Raw genomic sequence first — 20,160 nt, 5'->3', positions numbered from 1 at the left:
AATTACAGTGCAAAAAGCAAGTGTTTACACTGTCAATAGAGCACTGGAGCCTCTGCGCAAATAGCTTTAAGACTCTTGTCGAGGTGGTTTTTTTTGCAGCGCTGCAACTGAGGAGTTTTTGTGCACAAAGTGTCTTGGCAGCGTGTACACATCTGCAGTTTGAACGCAAAAAGCTGCTTTACTGCGCAGAAACTTGCCAGTGTAGACAAGCCCTTGGTCTTTTAAGTTTTGTTATAAATGTTTTTTCCAGGGTGAGATCTTGTGTGCCATGTTCAAGTATTAATTCTGTGGAAATATGTTATGAGACAGTTGTAAATCCCCAGATACGTAATGGGAATGCTGGCAGAATCTCAACTGCCAGATTGTAAAGACAGCATTATAATGAACTGTATGTGTCCATTCCATTGTAGCCAACCCACAGTTGTAATAGTTTGACAACAAAAAGGAAATAGATATGGCTGTTTACACTTTAGCATATCTTGAAATTGTTGTTATGTTTAAAATATCCCAAGAATGAACAAATGAATTTATAGCAGTGTTCCAGTGGGCTGCTTTTGGTAGCTCACATAATTAATAAGAACTGACTCTGAGGTAAACAGAAAATCATCACATTGGTAGTACAGTATCACTTTTTACTTCTGGAGAAATTGTGTTGTATTGTTCTTTTTTAAACCTGAAACTTTGCACACATGTTTTAGTTCAAATTTGTATTGAAGTATTTTAAAAAATAGTCTTAGAGTTAACTGTGGCACTGTCTACACCACAGAGCTTATGCTAACAAAAGCATTTTGTGTAGATGCAGCATACACCAATGTAAGGAATTTGTCTGCTGATGTAGGAAGTCACCTCCCAAAACAATATTAGCTATGCTGACAGAAGCCATCATTTGTCAGCGTAGCTGCATCTGTGCCAGGAGTTTTGTCAGCATAGCTGTATCAGTAGGGGTTATGTGTTTTTCACACCCCTTGCTTATATAGCTATGTGGATATATGTTTTAAAATGTACAACAAGTGTGTGTATATTTTCAAAAAGAGGTTCCTATGCCCACCTAGCAGCATTTAAAGCCAGGTTTTGAATCCCATGCCATCAAAAGTTAAGATTCCAGGCTCCAGGTTCAAACTATCTCCATATTTAACTGATCTGAAATTTTAACTGGCGTAGCATGGGCTTTCATGTTTTTTATCACGTCATAATCATCCCAGTCAGGAAATTACATGCCAAAAATATTTATCTACAATTCTAGCTTAAACTTTGATTCACAGTCAAAACGTGATTGAACCCACAATATCAAATTAAAGTAGGGTGCTACTCTTAAATTTGCCAAGCTGTGAATCATGCCATGTCTAATAATTGAATACTGTTATGATTGGCAGTATAGAATATCCTATATATTGGAAGCAATTTTTTTTGTCTTCTGGCCTTTCAAACCCCATCCCTTTGACTACACTGCTCTTGGTGCCCCGACCATAGAAATGTTCTTTCTATGCAAGTACTACTGGATGGAACTTGCTTTAGTTTAGAGGTCATCAATACATCTCTTATATTAGGTAGAGGGGTGTAACAGGGTTCAAGATCCACCGCTCTTCCTAGGGCCCGCTTGCTGCCCCCAGTAAGGCTCAGAGAGGCTTCAAGATTGTGCAACACCTGTGTCTTTATTTACTTAAAGTTGTTCCACCACCAGTGTCCATCTCTATAGAAGCTTTACAGGATTAGTCACCTCCTTTACAGGCAGAGTCAGCCTTCAGCTAAGAGGCCTCCAGTTCCCTCCCTGACTGACTTCTCCCTGGCTGTCTCATGCCTTCTGGCTCCCTCCCAGCCTTTATAGCCCTTGGCTTGTCAGGCCAGCAGGTGTTGCCAATCCTCAGGCCAGCATCAGGCCTTGTCCATCAGCCCCAACATGCTTCCCTCTTTTGGAGCTGACTGGCAGGGCTAATTAGGTGCTTTTGCATCAGCACCCTGCTACAAGGGGTCACTGCAGAGCCAAAGCTCTTAAAAAGGTTGAGCAGGAGTATACAGTTCTTTCTGGCCGAAAAACCAAGAGGCCAGGCTTATGTGTCTCTTGTAGTAATGCAGAACATTAAACACAGGATCACTGCCTTCCTAGTATTTTTATGTAGAACATCTACCTTCTGTGAATAAATAAATGGAAATCAGTGGGCCCCAGTCACACTTTTGGACACTGTTGTGTTATAAATTAATCATTCTTCTGACTTTGTTTTCCTTATAATCTACCTCTCTCCTCCTTCATCTTACATAATGTAAAATCTACTAGTTTCCTGAAGCCCCAAATTTTGTACTGGATTTGTTCTGAAACTTATGCAGGGCATACTGAAGCTTCTAAATATGCAGTCTGTATAATTCTTCCTAGTTTTTGTTCAATAATACTGGAATACAGCAGTAATAATAACTATATTTTTCTTTCCAGAATAGAGTATGGCAGAGAGACCAGCGAGATATGCGGGCAATTCAGCCTGATGCGGGATATTATAATGATGTAAGTGCAAATCTTTATATATGCTTCTGAAGCTCTTATTGTAGTCACTAAAACTCTTCTACCTGAAAAGTAGAATTCTGCCTCTGTATACCAAAGTTCTCTATTTCACCTTGAGAGGTGACTTAGAGGGCATCTTCATGCTATGTTCCCCTGCACTAAAGGAACCTTTTTGTCCCAAGAAGAGAGCCTGAAGGTTAATGGACTCTTTCAGTCCTCTTCTAGTGAAGTGAAATTGCTAAAGTTCAGGTATTGAAAGGTTAGTTGCATTTGAGGAGATGATGGTGTGTCTGAGTTCCTGAGATGGTGAAAATAGTATCTGCTGATTTCAAACTCTGAACATGTTTAATTGATTCATTCCTACTATCAAATGCTTGTTTTTCCAGAAATGAGCCTTCTGGGCCTCTGCTTTTCTTGCTTCTTTCCCAAGATGCAGGTTGAAACATTGCTGCTAAAATTCTTTTCTTTCTTTACTTACAGCTGGTCCCTCCTATAGGAATGCTGAATAATCCTATGAATGCTGTAACAACAAAATTTGTTAGGACATCTACCAATAAAGTAAAATGCCCAGTGTTTGTTGTCAGGGTGAGTATTATGTGGGCCTGGGCTAGAAGATTTGTTCCCAGGCGTGATTAGTTAACTGCGAAATATTTGTAATAAAATTAGAATGGCAAGATAATAAAACTAGAAATGTTTCTAAGTAAAACCATTGTGCAGGATTCCAGGTCTTGGGCTCCCCAAGGCTATTTCAAAACCTGGACTGACATGCATCATCTTTTCTACAGAGGATTCTAGGAACCCTGGGACAATTAATCAATCAATTTATTTACTGTTGAATTTGTACATATTTCACCTTCAGTCTAATTTTCTCAAAACTTTTTTTTGTACCAATGTGTCTCAACATTATCTTGAGAGAACCAACTCGAAGGAAGAGGGTAGTTCAGTCACTATGCCTGTTCAATCCTTGCAATCCACTAGCTTGCCTGCAAGGGTGCCAGGATTCTAGTAGTAGTGGCATGTTTGATGAGGACACCTGTTCACTAGAACTGGATTGAAGCCGTCAAACTCATTTCACATAGGTGACTTGACAGCCACCTTCTGATAACTCCTGGTTACTAGTGTTTTGGGCTGAATTTGAACTGGTGACCTAGAGATGAAAAGCCCTATATCCTATGACAACCGTCTTTTCTTTTTTTTCCTTTCTTTCTTTCCTACCTTCCAGTACAGAGTCACTTTATAAATCCAAATGCTTTATAATCTCATGTAGGCACTTGTATTTTAACAGTGCTGAAGGATACAGGAAAGGTGTCTGGGCACTGTTTACAAAATGTAATTCAATTTTTCTCTTGCAGTGGACTCCTGAAGGGAGGCGCTTGGTCACTGGGGCTTCTAGTGGAGAGTTCACCTTGTGGAATGGATTGACTTTCAATTTTGAAACAATATTACAGGTAACTGCATCCAGCAAGCTGTCTGCATCTGTCTCTAAGATTGTAAAGAATATTGTAGTCATGCATCTCCACGCACTAATCATGGGCTAGTGGACTACGTTCAGTCCTGAGAGCTAGGAGCACCTGAGTACTTATCCTGCGCAGTCCCTGACTCCTGTTGTGATCTTGGGCAATTTATTTAATGTTTTGAGCTGCACCTCCCTGTCTGAACTATAGAGATAATATTTCTGACTTGTTTTCAAGGGAATATGGTGGGGATTTATTATGTTTTAAGTATTGGGGACACAGTGCAAGTATTTTATATATGGAGATATACCTATCTCATAGAAGTGGAAGGGATCCTGCAAGGTTATTGAGTCCAGCCCCCTGCCTTCACTAGCAGGACCAAGTATTGATTTTTGCCCCAGATCCTTAAGTGGCCCCCTCAAGGACTGAACTTGCAAGCCTGGGTTTAGCAGGCCAATGCTCAAGCCACTGAGCTATTCCCCTCCAGTGCCCACACAGGGGCTTGAACCCTCAACCCTCAGATTAAGAGCCTGATGCTCTACCAACTGATCTATCTGGGCTTAAGCTCTTCACAAGTAAATTGTGCACTGCACTGTGCAAGAAACATAAAATAGTCTGTCCCTGAGGAGCTTGCAGATCTGAATATTCTCCATTTCTTTCATTCCCTTATCATAAATGTTAAATGTACACCTTCTGAATGACTTTTGTGTTCATGTGGGTTAGGTAACGTTTGAATGTATTTGTTAGAAGTTTTATTTTTGACTCCTCAGGCTCACGACAGCCCTGTAAGGGCCATGACATGGTCTCACAATGATATGTGGATGCTGACAGCAGACCACGGGGGATATGTGAAATACTGGCAATCCAACATGAACAACGTCAAGATGTTCCAGGCACATAAGGAGGCGATTAGAGAGGCCAGGTTTATACACAATATACCATTTTCTGTAGTACCTATTTCCATAATTAGACTGTTCTCTAAGTGTATTCTGGGTGCAGAGATGCATGGGTTCTGTCAGATTCTGGGAAACTTCATGCACCAAGTAAACACAATATTTTCTTTTGTTTCCACATTCTCACCGTTTTGCTGGCAACTTTCTGAAATAGTATTGTCCCAGTATCTGCCTCTGCAATATGTTAGAGATGTATTTGTCTGCCGCATTTTGCACTGGTATTCTTTTCATTTATATATGGTGACGATGTGTATCAGTTATTCCTTTTTATACGGACTGTGTAAGACAATTTCATTCCAAATAAAGAATTCAGTCTTTAATAATCTAACTGAATAAAATATAAAACCTTCAGAAACAAAACACCTGCATAGTTCTCACAAAATAATAATAATAATAATAATAATAAAAAAAAGGCTAAATAAAGTGAAGAACTGCTTGGCTTGGTGAGGCCAAGGTTTCCACTAATACTGAAGACCCACACAGATTGCCACATCCAGAAGTCTAATGTTAACATTGAATGGGTTCTTAAGCTTTGAAGCTGTAAGCAGACCATTGAAAAGAAGATTGTAGGACATTTTCTTGATTCAGTGTTGATACCTCAGTTGTGCAAATGTGTATTTTATATAAAAATGGAGTTAAGTGATATTTTCAGTAAGATGTATATGAAAGATGTTTCTAAAGTAAATGTGGATGAATCTTTTAGTAAGATGTGTAAAGAGAAGAAATGTTTTTTAAAGTAAACCTGAAGAGGAGCTGCAGACCAAAATAAATCTAAAGCAGTGTTTTTTCAGATTCTAGTGCTGCCCCGTGGTGGTAAGAGGTTCACTGCCACAGAAGCACTTTCTATTGAGGTCACCACTTTCCCTCTGATAAGATTCAGGATTTCTTGACAGTTTGATTTACAAGACATGCGCACATTGGATGCAGTTATTGGTTTAGTGTATCATGTCCATACACTGAATTTCTCCAACAGTAAGCCCCTTCCCGATCATAAAGATCCAGGATTTCAAGGGGATTGCTGTTGAATTAACTGAACAGAGACTCTTCCTTGGTCATTCGCTGCACCAGAATGGAAGTGGCTGCTTGTCAGTTGCTGGAGATGGTCTGACCTTAATCATGTAGCTAAATAACCTCACACTTTTCCCAGTGGCTTTCATCAAGCAATATTGATAAATTTGGAAGCATCTTCCATGGTTGTAGAATTCTAACTTCTTTTCACAGAGGGGAAAATCTTCCCTCTGTTCCTTTTCATATGTGTGGAACATGTTTTATATAAGAATTTTTCAGCAACCAATCCAACTGCTAGTAGCAGTAGCATCTTCCTATTTCCCACCTTCCCTTATTTTTGCTTGTCTTGCTGCAAGGCACCTGTGGCTGAAGAGGAAATTTTCTTAGTGCTCTCCCCCATGCTTCTGCACAGTGTCGCTTTACCACAATCAACAGTGTGAAAATCTAGGGCTGCAGTTGCTATTAAGTCAGTTTCGTGTTGCTGCTGGTCTCACAGAGAAGGTGCTGCTGTATACAGTCATAGGTAGGATAGTGCTAAATATAAATTCTGGATTTTCCCACTTGACTGGGGATCAAAATGCAGAATTAAATCCTAAACTAAATTCAAAGTCTTCTGATGGAAATGTGTCAAATGGCAGACACTACGTATGTTTAATTAGTGGCCCTTATATTCAAATGCTTCTTTCAATGTCTAACACCTTACAATCTAATTTTGCCCTGTCTGCGAAGCATAGATATCCTGTTAAATGCTGACTTCTTTCCCCTGCTGTGTGTCTTCATGTAACAGTTTCTCACCCACGGATAATAAATTTGCTACATGCTCTGACGACGGCACTGTTAGAATCTGGGACTTTCTACGTTGCCATGAGGAGAGAATTCTTCGAGGTATGTGTGCAAATAGTACTGATTGGGATATTTCAAGAGGGGGAAAACCTTTTTGTAATTAAGTGTTCACAATACAGAAATATCAGCTTGTCTCCATTTTTCCTATGACATCCCTACCTTAAATCCTCCAAACAGATAATACCACTAGGAAAATGGATACTTCAGTTGGCCACTGTTTCTCATATCTCCCAGTGTCCAGACAGCTTTTCAGATTTACATTACCCATGTTTATCACCTGTTTAAACTCTCTTTTTAGATTTTGGAGTTTGGTATAAAGATGCTTTCCTAATCCTGGTGTTGGCAGAAGCAGCTGTTAGGAAGGCAAATATAGTCCTAATCTTTCATCAGTAATTAGTAACTGTGACATTTGCTCCAGAGTATACACATTATCATGCAGAATGTGCTGTTTTTCAGGGAAGTAACTTTGAAAACACTCACTTGACTCTAATTTATTCTAAGGCAAGTCAGTTACTCTTTATCTGTGTGGAACATAACTAGATGAACAAAAAACACTAAGTTTTGATCACACCACACACTGCACATGTTAAATGTCTTGGCTTCTCAGTTCAGTAGTAGCATCTGTGAGAGGACACTTCTGAATCCTGTCCAGTAGATACAGTTTAGGAGCTTTCTATGTCTTTTTCTGCAACCTTGTTTCGTAGCAATAGCCTATATAAACTATTCCTTTCTTTCTGAAGATGCCACTTAATTTTCCAAGTTCATCTGCTAATATTCATATATTGGACCAGTGTGATATAGTATACGTAACAGGATGAAATATCATTAAGGGCTGTATTAACACTGCTGTCATGTCACGAGATATGAATGAGATGTTGGCATGCAGACTGTCTGCAAGGAAGATGACTTTAACAAAACACTGGAACTCTTGGCCTAGCTGTCTGAACTCATTTGACATTTGCCAATGCAGAGGTTTTAAAAGACTTATATATCACACTTGGACTTGCATCATTTTACCAGAGAATATTCTCTGCTTCTCTTGGACTCTATTCTGATTTTTACTGTTATATTATCCCTTTGACCCTCACTACTGTTGAAGCCTAGTATTTTAATGTAGTCTTGCTTTCATGATTTTTCCATCAGAAACATCACTGCAGGAGTTTCTGTTCCTTTCAGGAGTTGACAAACAGATTGCTAGGCTATATTGTTGGTATTATAGTTATCTCTAGAGGCACCAATCAGGGTGGCGACCATTGTGCTGTCTGCTGTACAAAAGATCAAATTCTGTACTGATGTCTATTCCATGCAATCACATCAACTATTCAATTGGATTGTATAAGGGAGGAGCAATTGCATCTGTGCAGAGTTCAGTCCAGTGTGTAGGTCTTGCATTAATTTCACTACTTTTCCCTATCATCTGTGGTCTATGTTCTTCTGCATAGAGGTCTTGTAGGCCAAGGGAACAAATGATTTAAGAATTTCAGGCCAGTATATAATGATACTTGTACTGTATTTCCTTCTGTTTCATTTACTCCAAGATTGGGATTGTGTGTACATTCTAGATAGTTTCATTTTTAAATGCACTGTAAAATTGTCAAAGTGAAATCCGTCATATTTATATGTAGCAAAACAGTTGTATAAAGAGAATAGGGCTTGTACCGTCACTGTCTGTATAGTGTATGTACAATACACTCCTTTTTTACTGACTTTATGTGAATCAGCAGTATTGCCAGATCTTTACTACCTGACATAACAGAGCACATGGATTCTTGAGAGAACCTTTACTTTTGCTTGCGGAACAGAAAACCTTTCTAAAAGTGGTGGAAAATGTGATCTCTTAATTCAGGAGTGCAAGCTGGATTTTTCTAGTGCCCTGTGCTGTATAGCGGATTAAAGAAACTGTATGAGAGCCTGTTACATGTCCTCAGTAGAGAGAGATGTAATATGGGCTTTCTTGCTCCAAACCTTCCTTTATCTTCTGATATTGAAGTTTTAAAGTGTTATTTAGGATGATTGCCTGGAAAATTTTCAATCAAGTACAGATTTTAAAGCATACACATCCCTCTACCATGGTGGTTGTCTTAAGTGAATACAAATCTTTTAAAAGTTTTCAGCAAGTAAAGTTGCAGAGGTCTGTATGCAAATTAGAATCCTAAAAGGATTTAATTAAGACTAACTGATATCAATACACCTCTCATGCTTTGACCTGTCCGGTTATGTCTGTATATACTATTTGATCAAGAATGATAGTATACTTTCTGTTCTCACACAAACCGTTCTTCAAGTATTCTGGTTAATACTAATGCCATTGAAGGTCAACACAATTAAGGGATGCTCTGATGTAGTTTAGGCCCAAAATTTGATTCTTAAAATATTAGACTATCCTCCAGCTTATGAATATCAGTTTTTAAAAAATAGACTCCCAACACTTTATTATCAGATTGTACATAACAAATCCATTCTCTGAGACCAAATATCAATAACAAGTTCTTCTTGCTGATTCTGCAGCAACAAGCTAATCAAACTATTTCAAAACTATTGACTTAATGCTTTTGCTCACTGGAGAAGTGACCAAGTTTCTTCATCTCCACTAGGGAAGGAAATGCTTGACATTGCTCTTTGGGAACAATTCTAGCCAGGTTGAGAGTGGTGCTGATGGACTGACCTTCAGTTGCGGGAGGGAAGGAGAGAGAGAGAGATGAGGAGACGGGGTTTGAGGAATTCCAGAGAAAGATGTTCTGTCATCACTGAAGGTAGTCAAAGAACCATTATTCTTTTGGTTTCATTAGAAACATGGGGGGCAATTAGCAGTTGTCAAATGGAGAAACATAAATGTAAAAGTTAGGGTGACGGCTTTGCCTTATTTTGCTTTAAGTTGTAAAAAGGACTGAATTAAAGAAAAAAGCCTGACTCAATCCTTTTAGCCTCAATTGCTCAGCTTTCATTCTTTTGATGTCATTGTCTTGCCATTTCTTCAATTACTGTAGTCTTTCAGGGCTGACAAGACTTAACCTATTTTTTAACATTCAAAACTCATTTGGTTTCTAAAAGTAGTTTCAAGCTTATATTCTAATCTACATCATAAAGAGGTAAAAAGGACAAAAGCTCCTTTTTTGCTTTGTATGTCACTGATAAGAAATTTATCTTGAAGGAGACTTTCATATTGGAAAGAACTTGAAATAAGAACAGTGGTACAAACAGCATTTCACCTTAATAATAGTTGCAATGTTACAAATTTGTCAATATGAAAACATGACAAGATCAAGTAGGAAGTTAAAATAGACTGGATTGGAGTCAAGCCCTTGTTTATATATAAACAGTTTTATACAGTTTTTGATAATTAAGTGGGGAAAGAAATTGTATGGAAAGTCAATAAATTAAGTCTTACATGAGAGCACTTTTTTAGGCCTTTCTAAAGGCCTTTCTGTTAGGGCAGGTGAAACAGAAGTAAGTCTTTGGTCTAAAGGTTTTGTTTATAAGACTCACAAATCAAGGATTTGTGCTTCTAACACCTCTTTTCTCTGTGACAGCTTACATGTTCACATTTTTGTAGGAACACTTGTTCCATCTGAAATGGGTGTGCAAAAATTATATGCAATAAACTTCTGGTGGTGTTTTATTTTCTAGGAGACTAAGGCAGCTAGCCATTGACTTTACTGAGAGGTCTTGAATCCCAGGATGTTGGGCTCAAGCTAATGGGGCCAGGAAGATGTTTAAATCCCATTTGCAGTAAACATGCCATTCTAAATTACACACAACAATATGAACAGAAATCATAGGTTAGGATACACCATTTTTCTTAAATATACTAGTTATAATTGTCTACTTGAAAGAGAGAGCTTTTGTATATAACACAATTGATAGTAATATTAAAGTTCATATTAGGCCAAATTTTCTTCCTTTTTCTACCTATTGAAATCAGTGGGATTGTGCTTGTGTACTTGAGAGAGAGAGAGTTGGCCCATTATATCTATTGGATAAAATACATACATTATTAGTTATGTAATATAACAGGAAGAAATTGTAAGTTGCAAACATTGGAAAGAGCTGAAGTCCAGGTCTGTTACTAAATATGTTGGCCAGTTAAATTACTGGTCTTTGATCCAAAGAAGACTCAGAATATCCTGGGTGACTATTGCTTGGCTTTGCACTTACATTTCCAGAACATACCATACTATTTTAAATAATGAATACAAGCAGTAGCTTTGAGTACTTTCATCAACCTCTTATTCTAGTTCTCTTTAAGCAAGATTATACAGTTACAGGGACTTTTGAGAGAGACCCCTAAAATGCAGTTGACCTAAAACCTATCAGGAATGCCCAGAGACTGCTATCCAGAATTGGATGAATTGTGCACTGGGGGATGCAGTCATTTTTTTTTTTTTGAACCTAAACTTTTTATCCTTAAAGCCACAAGCAGACAAGAAAAATAAAACTTTTCCACTGGTCTAAAGCTTTCAGAGCTATCATTCATATCCAGAATGAACTAGACAATATATTGAGCACTTTTGCCTTTGTACTATATTAAAAATTGATTCACCTTGCTGTGTTTGATTCTGGGATGTTTTCTGCTTGGGTCTCACTACTTTTGATATAAGTAGTCCCATAAGTGTTGGCCTGAGAAATGTATATATGCACTTCATACATACACTGCAAATATGTTCCAAAGCTTATCTTAGTAACAAGGTTCATCAGAATTCAACATTCAAACAGAATAGCAATTCTCATTTCAAAGTTAGTTTTTTTTAAACTTAATTTTAATCATATTCACTACACTTAACTTTTTCATATTTCACTTTTTGATAGCAGTTGCAATGCAGTACTGTAATATGTAGAAAATATCCAGCTCCTGAAGTTGCAGATCTGTCAGGCACCCTTCCCAGAAGTGGTGAATCATGAAAAAGCATTGTAATAAGATGCACTTTAACAAAGATCCAAGAAGATTGTATGTATAGCTGAAATGCAGACTTACTATGTTGTGCTTCCCTAAATTTTTTTTAAAAAAAGCTTTCATAGTGTTTTATTATGCCAGGTCTTGGTGAATCTTGTATTCAATATCACCATAAAATTTGCGGTAACAGATTCTTCAAATCTTTGTCTGCTTTCAGAGTCTCCTGGCACACCTAACCTGTGTTAATACTGTATTAATTGTCTTAGAGCAGGGGTGGCCAACCTGACCCTGAGAAAGAGACAGAATTTACCAATGTACATTTGCCAAAGAGCCAAAATAATACGTCAGCAGCCCCCCATGAGCTCCTCATCCCTGGCTCCCAGCGCCTCCCACCCACCAGCAGCCCCGCCAATCAGTGCCTTCCCCTCACCTCCCGATCAGCTGTGACATGCAGGAGGCTCTGCAGGGGAGTGGGAGGAGTGAGGGCATAACAGGGGAAGAGGCAGGATGGAATGGGGGCAGGGCCTGAGCAGTGAACACCCTCTGGCACATTGGAAAGTTGGCGTCTGTAGCTCCAGCCCCGGAGTTGGTGCCTATATAAGAAGCTTCATGTTAACTTCTGAAGAGCTTCATGTGGTTCTGGAGCCACAAGTTGGCCACCCCGTCTCAGAGCAAGAACTTCTGATTATCATTCTGGGTATACTTATATTTCTCCCCTGTGTTTATGAATAGCTGTTTGGGAGAGGTGAAGGTTCACATTCCAGGTACCATTGTCCCAGGCTAGTGATGTATTCCAAGGATTTTTGAGGTTACCTGGTTTAAAATAAGTCTTCTGAAAGCTGTCTTATGCAGAAGGCCAGTGATGTAGGGATTGATAGGGAAAGTTTAAAAGGGGATGTATATTCTTAGATTTCTCTCCTGTATCCGTCTATGAAATAGAATGATAAATTCAATTTTTCTCCTTGCCAAGGCAAGGTGTAAGCCAAAGGCTTTTTCATATAGTAACTTGAGTGATTATAAGCCACCATAGTTTCTTTTAAACTATGTTCTAGTATGATTATTCAGAGTTTATAAGTCACTATGGTTTCTTCCAATTATATAAATTACTATAAGGAAATGTCTTTTGCTCATATCTTTAATGCCTTTGCTTTGACTGGGGGAGAAGTTGAATTTCCGAATCGAGCATAAGAAAGTAATCTGCAAGCTCCCATTCCATACCCAAAAAAACCCCCCAAAACACGTGTGTGTACTGGAACTCAGTGCAGTAGTGATAAAATGCGAGCATATGAAAACATTACTACAAGTTTGGAAACAATAAGAGGCTGGGTCTGTTGCCCTTTTGTTGAGTAACACCTCATTCCATAAGTAGTCCTATTGAAACAACTCTGAAGAACTCAGCTTTTTCCAGTCAATATTTTCTGCTTCTGGATCTGCTTTGGGTTGTAAAATCTCTTAGAATGAAGCTCCAAGTTTTTGATCCTTTTTACAGTTTAATTTTGGAAAGACTTTTTTCATTTATGTGATTGGTTTTATTTCCCCAACAGAGCAGCAGCATTCCTTATTGGCTTTTGGAGGAAATGCAGTGTACTACTTGGGAGGGGGTTGGGAACAATGATTCTTGAGTTTTGTTCCCAGTTCTGCACTGACTTGCTATATAGCTTTGGACGAACCTTCTAATATCTGTGCACTTCAATTTACTCCTCTGTGATTCTGCTACATAAGAAAAGTACTTACCTATCTTATGAGTGCTAGAAAATCCACAGCCCTGAGTTGACCTAGTTATATTGACCTAACCCCCGGTGTAGACAGTGCCATGTCGATGGTAGGCTTTGTCCATCAACATAGCTAATGCCTCTTGGGGAGGTGGAATATCTACGCTGATGGAGACTCCTTTTGGCATAGGTAGTGTCTTCACTAAGTGCTGCAAGCTGCACTTCTGTAAGTGTAAATAAGCCCTCAGTATGCCCTCTGTCCAAATTTCAGAAGACTTAATTGGTGGTTCAGCTCCTACAGTTAAATGGAAATTTTGAACAACTGGGAAGCAGAGCCGCGGCTCTGGGAGGGGGGCAGGGACAGGACTAAGGGAGCCGAGACTGGGGCCATAGCTGGAGTCCGGGCACTGGGGCAGCAGCCAGGGCTCCAGGCACGGGCCAGCAGCTCCAGGGTCCAGGAGCGGTGCTGGGTGGCGCTCGCTCTCCACCTCCAATGGGGGATGGCTCAGGCCCCAGCTGTGCCCTCCCTGAATGTTCTTCCATGCCCTACCAGGTGACGCGCACCCCACAGTTTGAGGACCTCTGCTCTAGAATGCAGGTGTTCTTGTGCGGCTGTTTGTTTATTTACAGCCTCAGCTGATTGTGGTACTGAGATAGATAGGATCTTGAAGTTCTGGTGGTTTTACTGGCTTGTTTCTATTAAAAATGTATTTCCACTGTTCTTGTGACCCATCTTTTTAGCATTTTGGTTCAGAAGGTAAGCCAGAGAACACTTCTGTAGTTTTAATAAAATAATCAGTCCAGCCTCATTGAATTGCTAGCCAATACAGATATTCTGCTAATTATCACAAAAATAAGGATCAACGTAGAATCATAAGGTTAGAAGAGGACTGCAAGGATCATCTAGACTACCCCTCTGCCCAGATGCAGGATTTGTTGTGTCTAAACCATCCAAGACATGTCTGTCTGGCCTCTTTTTGAAAACCTCCAGTGAAGGAACTTCTAAACTGAAATTATATATTTTAGGGAGACTGATTTGCTTTTAAAATGATGCATTCCGACTCTTGATCATAGTGTCTCCTCTCAACACCCGATTCACCTACCAATACGGAACAAGATTCTCTTAGTTCTTAAGTGCTTTTGTTTTTATTTTTTTAATTGCTCATTTTTGTAGTAACTACTGTGTAAGCTACTACCAAAGTCTTATGTTTTCTTTCCTTTCAGAAATATTTTTATTTCTCCTTTTGGCAACACACAAAAGGGAAACCCAGTTAGGGGACTGAAAAGTATGTTACCCTGTATCCTATATGTAAATTCTGCTCCCAAATACAGATAGCTGTTGTGACTAGTCCAGATGAAGATCAAATTCAGCATTCCAGAAGATTTTCGGGAATGAGTTTGTTTTAAATCTTACACCTTTTGGACGCTTTCTATATAATTCCATTTTAAAATGTCTGGAATTTCTTTGGAAGATTGATCTAGTTCAGGGGAGTCTTCTCTGGAAACATTCTATAAACATTTTTCTCTAGAATTGCTCTGTTTCTATAGGTTTCAGAGTAGTAGCCATGTTAGTCTGTATCCGCAAAAAGAATAGGAGTACTTGTGGCACCTTAGAGATTAACCATTTTGTTGTAGCATAAGCTTTTGTGGGCTACAGCTCACTTCATTGGATGCATGTAGTCCCACTACATGCATCCAATGAAGTGAGCTGTAGCCCACGAAAGCTTATGCTACAACAAGTTTGTTAGTCTCTAAGGTGCCACAAGTATTCCTATTCTGTTTCTATAGACACACTTCAGATCGCTGCTATATAGATTTTCACACACTCCAGGATTGACAATGGTAGATCATACAGTAAAGAAACTGAATAGCTGAAAAGCCTTCAATTCTGTCATTCTATGTATCCTAGTTATGCTGCACTATGTAAAATTTACATAGTATCTACTTAAGTTTTATTTACGCTTACATATTTTTTTTGTATTTAAACTAAAAGTATTATCCAGTTGTCATTTAAGCTATATAATGATGGGCCTGTCCAGTGTTCCAGCAGATGTTTAATGCACAACACATTGGATCTAGGATTGTCAGTTCTGGTTGGATGTATTCCTGGAGGTTTCATCACATGACATAAGCATTAATTCCTGGGGAGATGGCAACCCTAATTGGATCTGTGTACAAAAAGGCTATTACACATGTGACTTAAATCTTATGATTGACCCTGTTTGGAAGACATGGCTATCCTTTAATAAATGTTTTGTTTTAATTATTCAGCATTAGTTTGATAATTCATAGGAGGGAAAGTACTTTTGTTTTTAAAATTTAAGTACTAAAAGAGCCACAGTCTTTCAGTATGAAAACTGTATGCTGTAGTTATTCTTGTTGTATTTATAATATATATTCACTTTTTTGGATTTTTAGCTCCTATGTGATACGTCCAGGCTACTTTGTAGCATAAAATATTCATAAGCAGTTTGTTCCTTTTAAGAAGTACAAGAAAACTCCAGGACACCCCTCTTCTCTCTTCCCGCCATCCACCCCCTCCCCCCAGTAGTATAAAGATATAAAACTTGGTTGATGACATGATCCCCAATCCTATTGGGAAAAGTAGGTGAATAAATACAGCTTTTGGTATAAATTAACTGTAAAAATCACATGAAGGTTATATATTTAAAGAGGGTTAGAAATGGCAAGTTAAGATTCTTATGGTAACATTAACAATTTACCCACACATATTCCGCAGAGGTGTTTAAATAATATTTGTATATATTTCTTCAAAAATGCCAACTTTACAGGAATCCTACTTTTTGGCTCTTGCGTTTCCAGAATGAGACAGGCTGGGAATTCGAGCTCTATGATTTTTATCCTTCTGAGTCACTGATAACTGAGCAAATATCCATTCTCACCCCCACCTCACCTCTAACTTGCTGATGAATTGAGATTGACTCAGGTCTTTCTAGAACTTTCCTTATTAGATTTTTCTTGATCTTGGTCAGCTAAAGACCTCTTTGTCGGCGCTATGCATCACATTACCATTCATGCTCTATCTCTGCTGATTGTACTTGTTTTGCACAGAAGTGTATCCTCAGTCCCAATAAAATTTAATATTTTAAAAAAACTGTTCTGTGGTTTTTGGTTTAGTTGGCCCTGACAAACTGGGACCATGGTATTTTTTTCTTCTGCTTTTGTTCGGACTATCAATTTGGTATTCATATGCTTCTGTGCTCAGTTGAGCCAGTTTTTGATGGGCCTAGGCACAGTGTTTGTTTTGATTTACATACATTTGATGCTTCATTTTACCTTTGCAGGACATTCCCCTTTTGAGGTTTGCGCTAAGCTTTTCTGAGATGCTTTAGCAGTTGGAACAGTAGGAGTCTTGTTTTTCAGACTTTTAGCATTCAATATCTCATTATGTGACATCATGAATTACTTCATTGACTACTTATGTCAAAGCTTTCTTCGTTGCTGCAGCATTTTATTTTATTTTTAAAGCTCTTTGTCTCAATAGGAAGGAAGGAAGCTCAGCAAATTCAGGAAATGCACATGTAGCATAAAGTGTCACTTATAGACAGGCATAAGTGCTGCATTGTGTTCTTAGAAGAGCATCATTTTCTGAGTGAGACGCTTGTATGGGCACATCACCTAGAGCTGTTTGTTAGACAATGGCAGAAACACCTAAAGTGTCTCTTAAGTGTCCACTCGAGTAGTCCTTGAAGATGGCCCAGAATGCTTAGGATGTGTCCTCAAAGTGAAAGCCTAAGGTGTGAGAAAAATGGTACTTAGTGTTGGCCTCAACCATCTACGTAGACCCAGCAACTCTTCAGATCCATCAGCCCCACTAACCTGGCTGCCATGAAGTGGTCTGTGATGTTCAACAGCTTGCACTTGCTTCATTGTGTCAGGGTTTCAATGTGTTAAGTCATGTTCCTGGTCTCCAACTTCTCGCTGAATTAAGCTACCAGAGTGCCATGTACAGGAGGTGATAAATTAAAACCAGCAATCTTTTGATGCACTACTTCACTTCAGACAGCTTTGCATCAAAGCTTTCACACAGTCCACTAGTGCTCAGTAACAGAAAACAATCTGGATGACCCTAGATGGCAACAGTGTGTATTTGCATCTTCATGTACCTTCGAGGGACAAAGTTGACAAGTACCTGGATCATTCATTCTGTGCCTGAATCATTTCAAGTTCAGCTGTCTTTACTCAAAGATATTGGTACCATCTTTGTCACTTAGGTCAGAGCTTTGGTGCTGATGGAAGAAGCTCAGTGTCCCAATCTATTTCATACTTGGTGCCAATCTTGACATTTGATGTTGGCATTGAACCTATCCATGCTTGTGGTCTCAGTGTAGTCAGTGTCAGTTACTGTGACAGCATTGACTTCTGGATCTCCCCCACCAGTGCATCTCTCAAAGCTTGTGTGGGATCAAAGGGGTTGACATTTTGATGTGCATTAGTTTTCGCATATGAGTCGAAACTCATCATACCAAGTGTATTTCTGCAGGAGATAAGTGACCCTGCTTTAGAGATTGTAGCCTTTGTTCCGGTTTGTCCAAGGCTTGGCTAACACCACTGATTTTGATTTCGTCCGTGTATCTTCAAGGGACAAAGTTGACAAGTACCTGGATCATTCATTTTCTATGAATAGAGGTGCTGTGTGCTTAACTCCTTTTCTGGATGGGCTGATATAGAAGGTAGGGAAGATGCCTAACAACTCTGCTATTTCTTGAGCAAAAAAAAAGATTGCATTTTGCTCAAGGACATAGGTAGTTGCATCTTCCACTGTCCAGTAAGAGTGTCTTGATTTAGGTGGCTGTGGCCAGAGGAAAGATGAGTTCTGAGCTACTGTATTAATGTTCATTTGGACAGAATTTATGCAAACGGTATTCTGTGTTGTGAATAGAGTTGGCTAGAGGATGACAATTCTGGTTTGTGACAGCTTTCAAAGTTCTGACTTTTTTTTTTTTCTTTTCAGTGTGAAATGAAACCAAAACCTTTCAAATGTTTTTTCAAAATGGGATTGTGTCAAAATGGTTTTTGGGTTGAAAAGATCATGCTTTCAATTTATTTCTCTCTCTCTCTCTCTCTCTCTCTCTCTCTCTCTCTCTCAAAATGACTGAAGAATCCACGTTGGAGTCCGGAAATCTTCCTTTTGTAATCTCCCTGGGGTGTGTGTGTGTAACAGCATATTCTTCTTAGAGTGCTTGCACATGTCCATTCCAACTTTAGGTGTGCAAGTGCTCTGAGCACAGCCATCTGAGATTTTTCCCCTAGTGGTATCAGTTGGCTCTGACATCCCCTGGTGTCGCACACTCATAGCACTGGTATGAAGGGCCCCTATCGAGCCTTTGCTCCTCATTTCCTTCTTACCACCTGGAGTGTCGTCCCCCCTCCTCCCCCCACACACACTTTGCCAAGGCAAAGTGTGTTTGTGGTTTCCTAATTGAGAATTTTGTAAATAGTTTTATTAGTTAGTTTATAGTAACAACTACGATTTCTCTGTCAGGAAAGGGGGTCCATCTCTCCTGTATACCGGGGTTTAAACAGTGCTCTTCCTGTGCAAAGCCTATGCCAACCAGGGACCCGCACTTAAGTTATTTTAAGTGTTTGGATGAAAGGCACAGGAAAGATTGCTGCCAGATCTGTTGCAATTTCAAGCCGTAGTCACAAAAGGACCAAGCCGCAAGACTAAAAGGCCTCCTCATGGAGACAGCACTGAGGCCTACCTTGGAGCCGAGGTCTGACTCTCTGCACCGAGTACATCCACGTCTGTACAAAGCACACCGCCTGCCCCTAAATGCTTGTGGCATCACTTTTCCTTGCCTGTGCCCAGGAAGAGGCACAGAAGACATTGGAAGAAGACTAGTTTCCCAGCACCGAGGACAGTCGAGCGGGCAGATAGGAATAGTGCGAGACCCATGTAGGGCTGCTCTCCCTCACTGGCACCGCAGCAGCCTCCAGTGTTACTACCAGCACCGGCACTGCAAACACCCAGGGGTGAAGTGTTGCTCCCCGACCTGGTATTGAATGGAAGACTGCGGTACCATCGACCCCAGAGGCATATGCTGCTGCTAAAGACTTGATAAGTCTGCCGGTACTGAGCCCCCCTAGTGCACCTGAAGCAGCACTGCCTGTGCTACCTAGCAGCTCTGAACCCACCACTTTCAGGCCAACCTCAAGACCTGCTGCTAGGGGAAAGCCTCCGTTTACTACCTCACTGGAAATGTCCCCGCGGCACCGGTTCCTGGCACTGGGAGGATCGGCAAGGCTGTGGTGACTTCAGTCATCTGGTTCTTCCTTGTCTTTGGGTTCAGATTCAGGGTCTGTCATCTCGAGGAATTGGCACCATGATCACTGCCTGCACCCATCTCTGACATTGGGGGGACCAGCATCATTACGGTGGCCCTTTTGGAACCGGAGGTGAGAGGTTCCCCCGGGCCATAGCACCAGCTCGAGGTACTCCTATTCGGCGATGTTGGAGATGAGCGCTATGACAGGGATGGACAAAGACATTCCTGAGCTCAACCCTGCCGTTGACGCTGGACGCGGTACCAAATCCGCAACACGTCATGGTACTGAAGCGGGTACCAATACCTGTCAGCAGTTGCAAGCTGGCCAGGAGGAGATTCCCCTGGACTCTGGGACAGCAGCTCATGCCGCCTCCTTGTCCTCACCAGTGGACAAATTAATGCTTACAGGATCTTCTCCCCAGGATGACCTGAGAGCCCATCAGGACTTACTTAAGCAGGTGGCATCTAACTTGAGTCTCCAGGCAGAGGTCGTTAGGGAACCATCTGATGGCTTTCTG

General features: G+C 40.1%; 1 protein-coding gene and 1 non-coding gene across 9 annotated transcripts in view; one reads left to right on the top strand and one right to left on the bottom strand.

Annotated features, from left to right (window-relative positions):
• The window catches only part of WDR33 (WD repeat domain 33), a 99,774-nt gene that overhangs the window by 30,933 nt on the left and 48,681 nt on the right, over positions 1-20,160 (top strand). For 7 of the 8 annotated variants that reach the window (XM_050965292.1, XM_050965291.1, XM_050965288.1 and 4 more), the window contains 5 exons: positions 2,426-2,494; positions 2,972-3,076; positions 3,844-3,939; positions 4,716-4,867; positions 6,694-6,791. In XM_050965292.1, the coding sequence (XP_050821249.1) occupies positions 2,426-2,494; positions 2,972-3,076; positions 3,844-3,939; positions 4,716-4,867; positions 6,694-6,791 (520 nt within the window). Of the gene's footprint in view, positions 1-2,425; positions 2,495-2,971; positions 3,077-3,843; positions 3,940-4,715; positions 4,868-6,693; positions 6,792-14,576; positions 14,982-20,160 lie in introns of those variants that run through there. The other variant, XM_050965295.1, reaches the window with a different exon arrangement.
• On the bottom strand, positions 4,433-4,505 carry TRNAK-CUU (transfer RNA lysine (anticodon CUU)). Its single transcript has one exon. It is a non-coding gene; the product is annotated as a tRNA-Lys (tRNA).

The sequence above is a fragment of the Gopherus flavomarginatus genome, chromosome 8, assembly GCF_025201925.1.
Source record: "Gopherus flavomarginatus isolate rGopFla2 chromosome 8, rGopFla2.mat.asm, whole genome shotgun sequence".
NCBI lineage: Eukaryota > Metazoa > Chordata > Testudines > Testudinidae > Gopherus > Gopherus flavomarginatus.
Note: the sequence above shows the minus strand (reverse complement) of the source record. Positions and strands in the feature narration are given on the sequence as shown.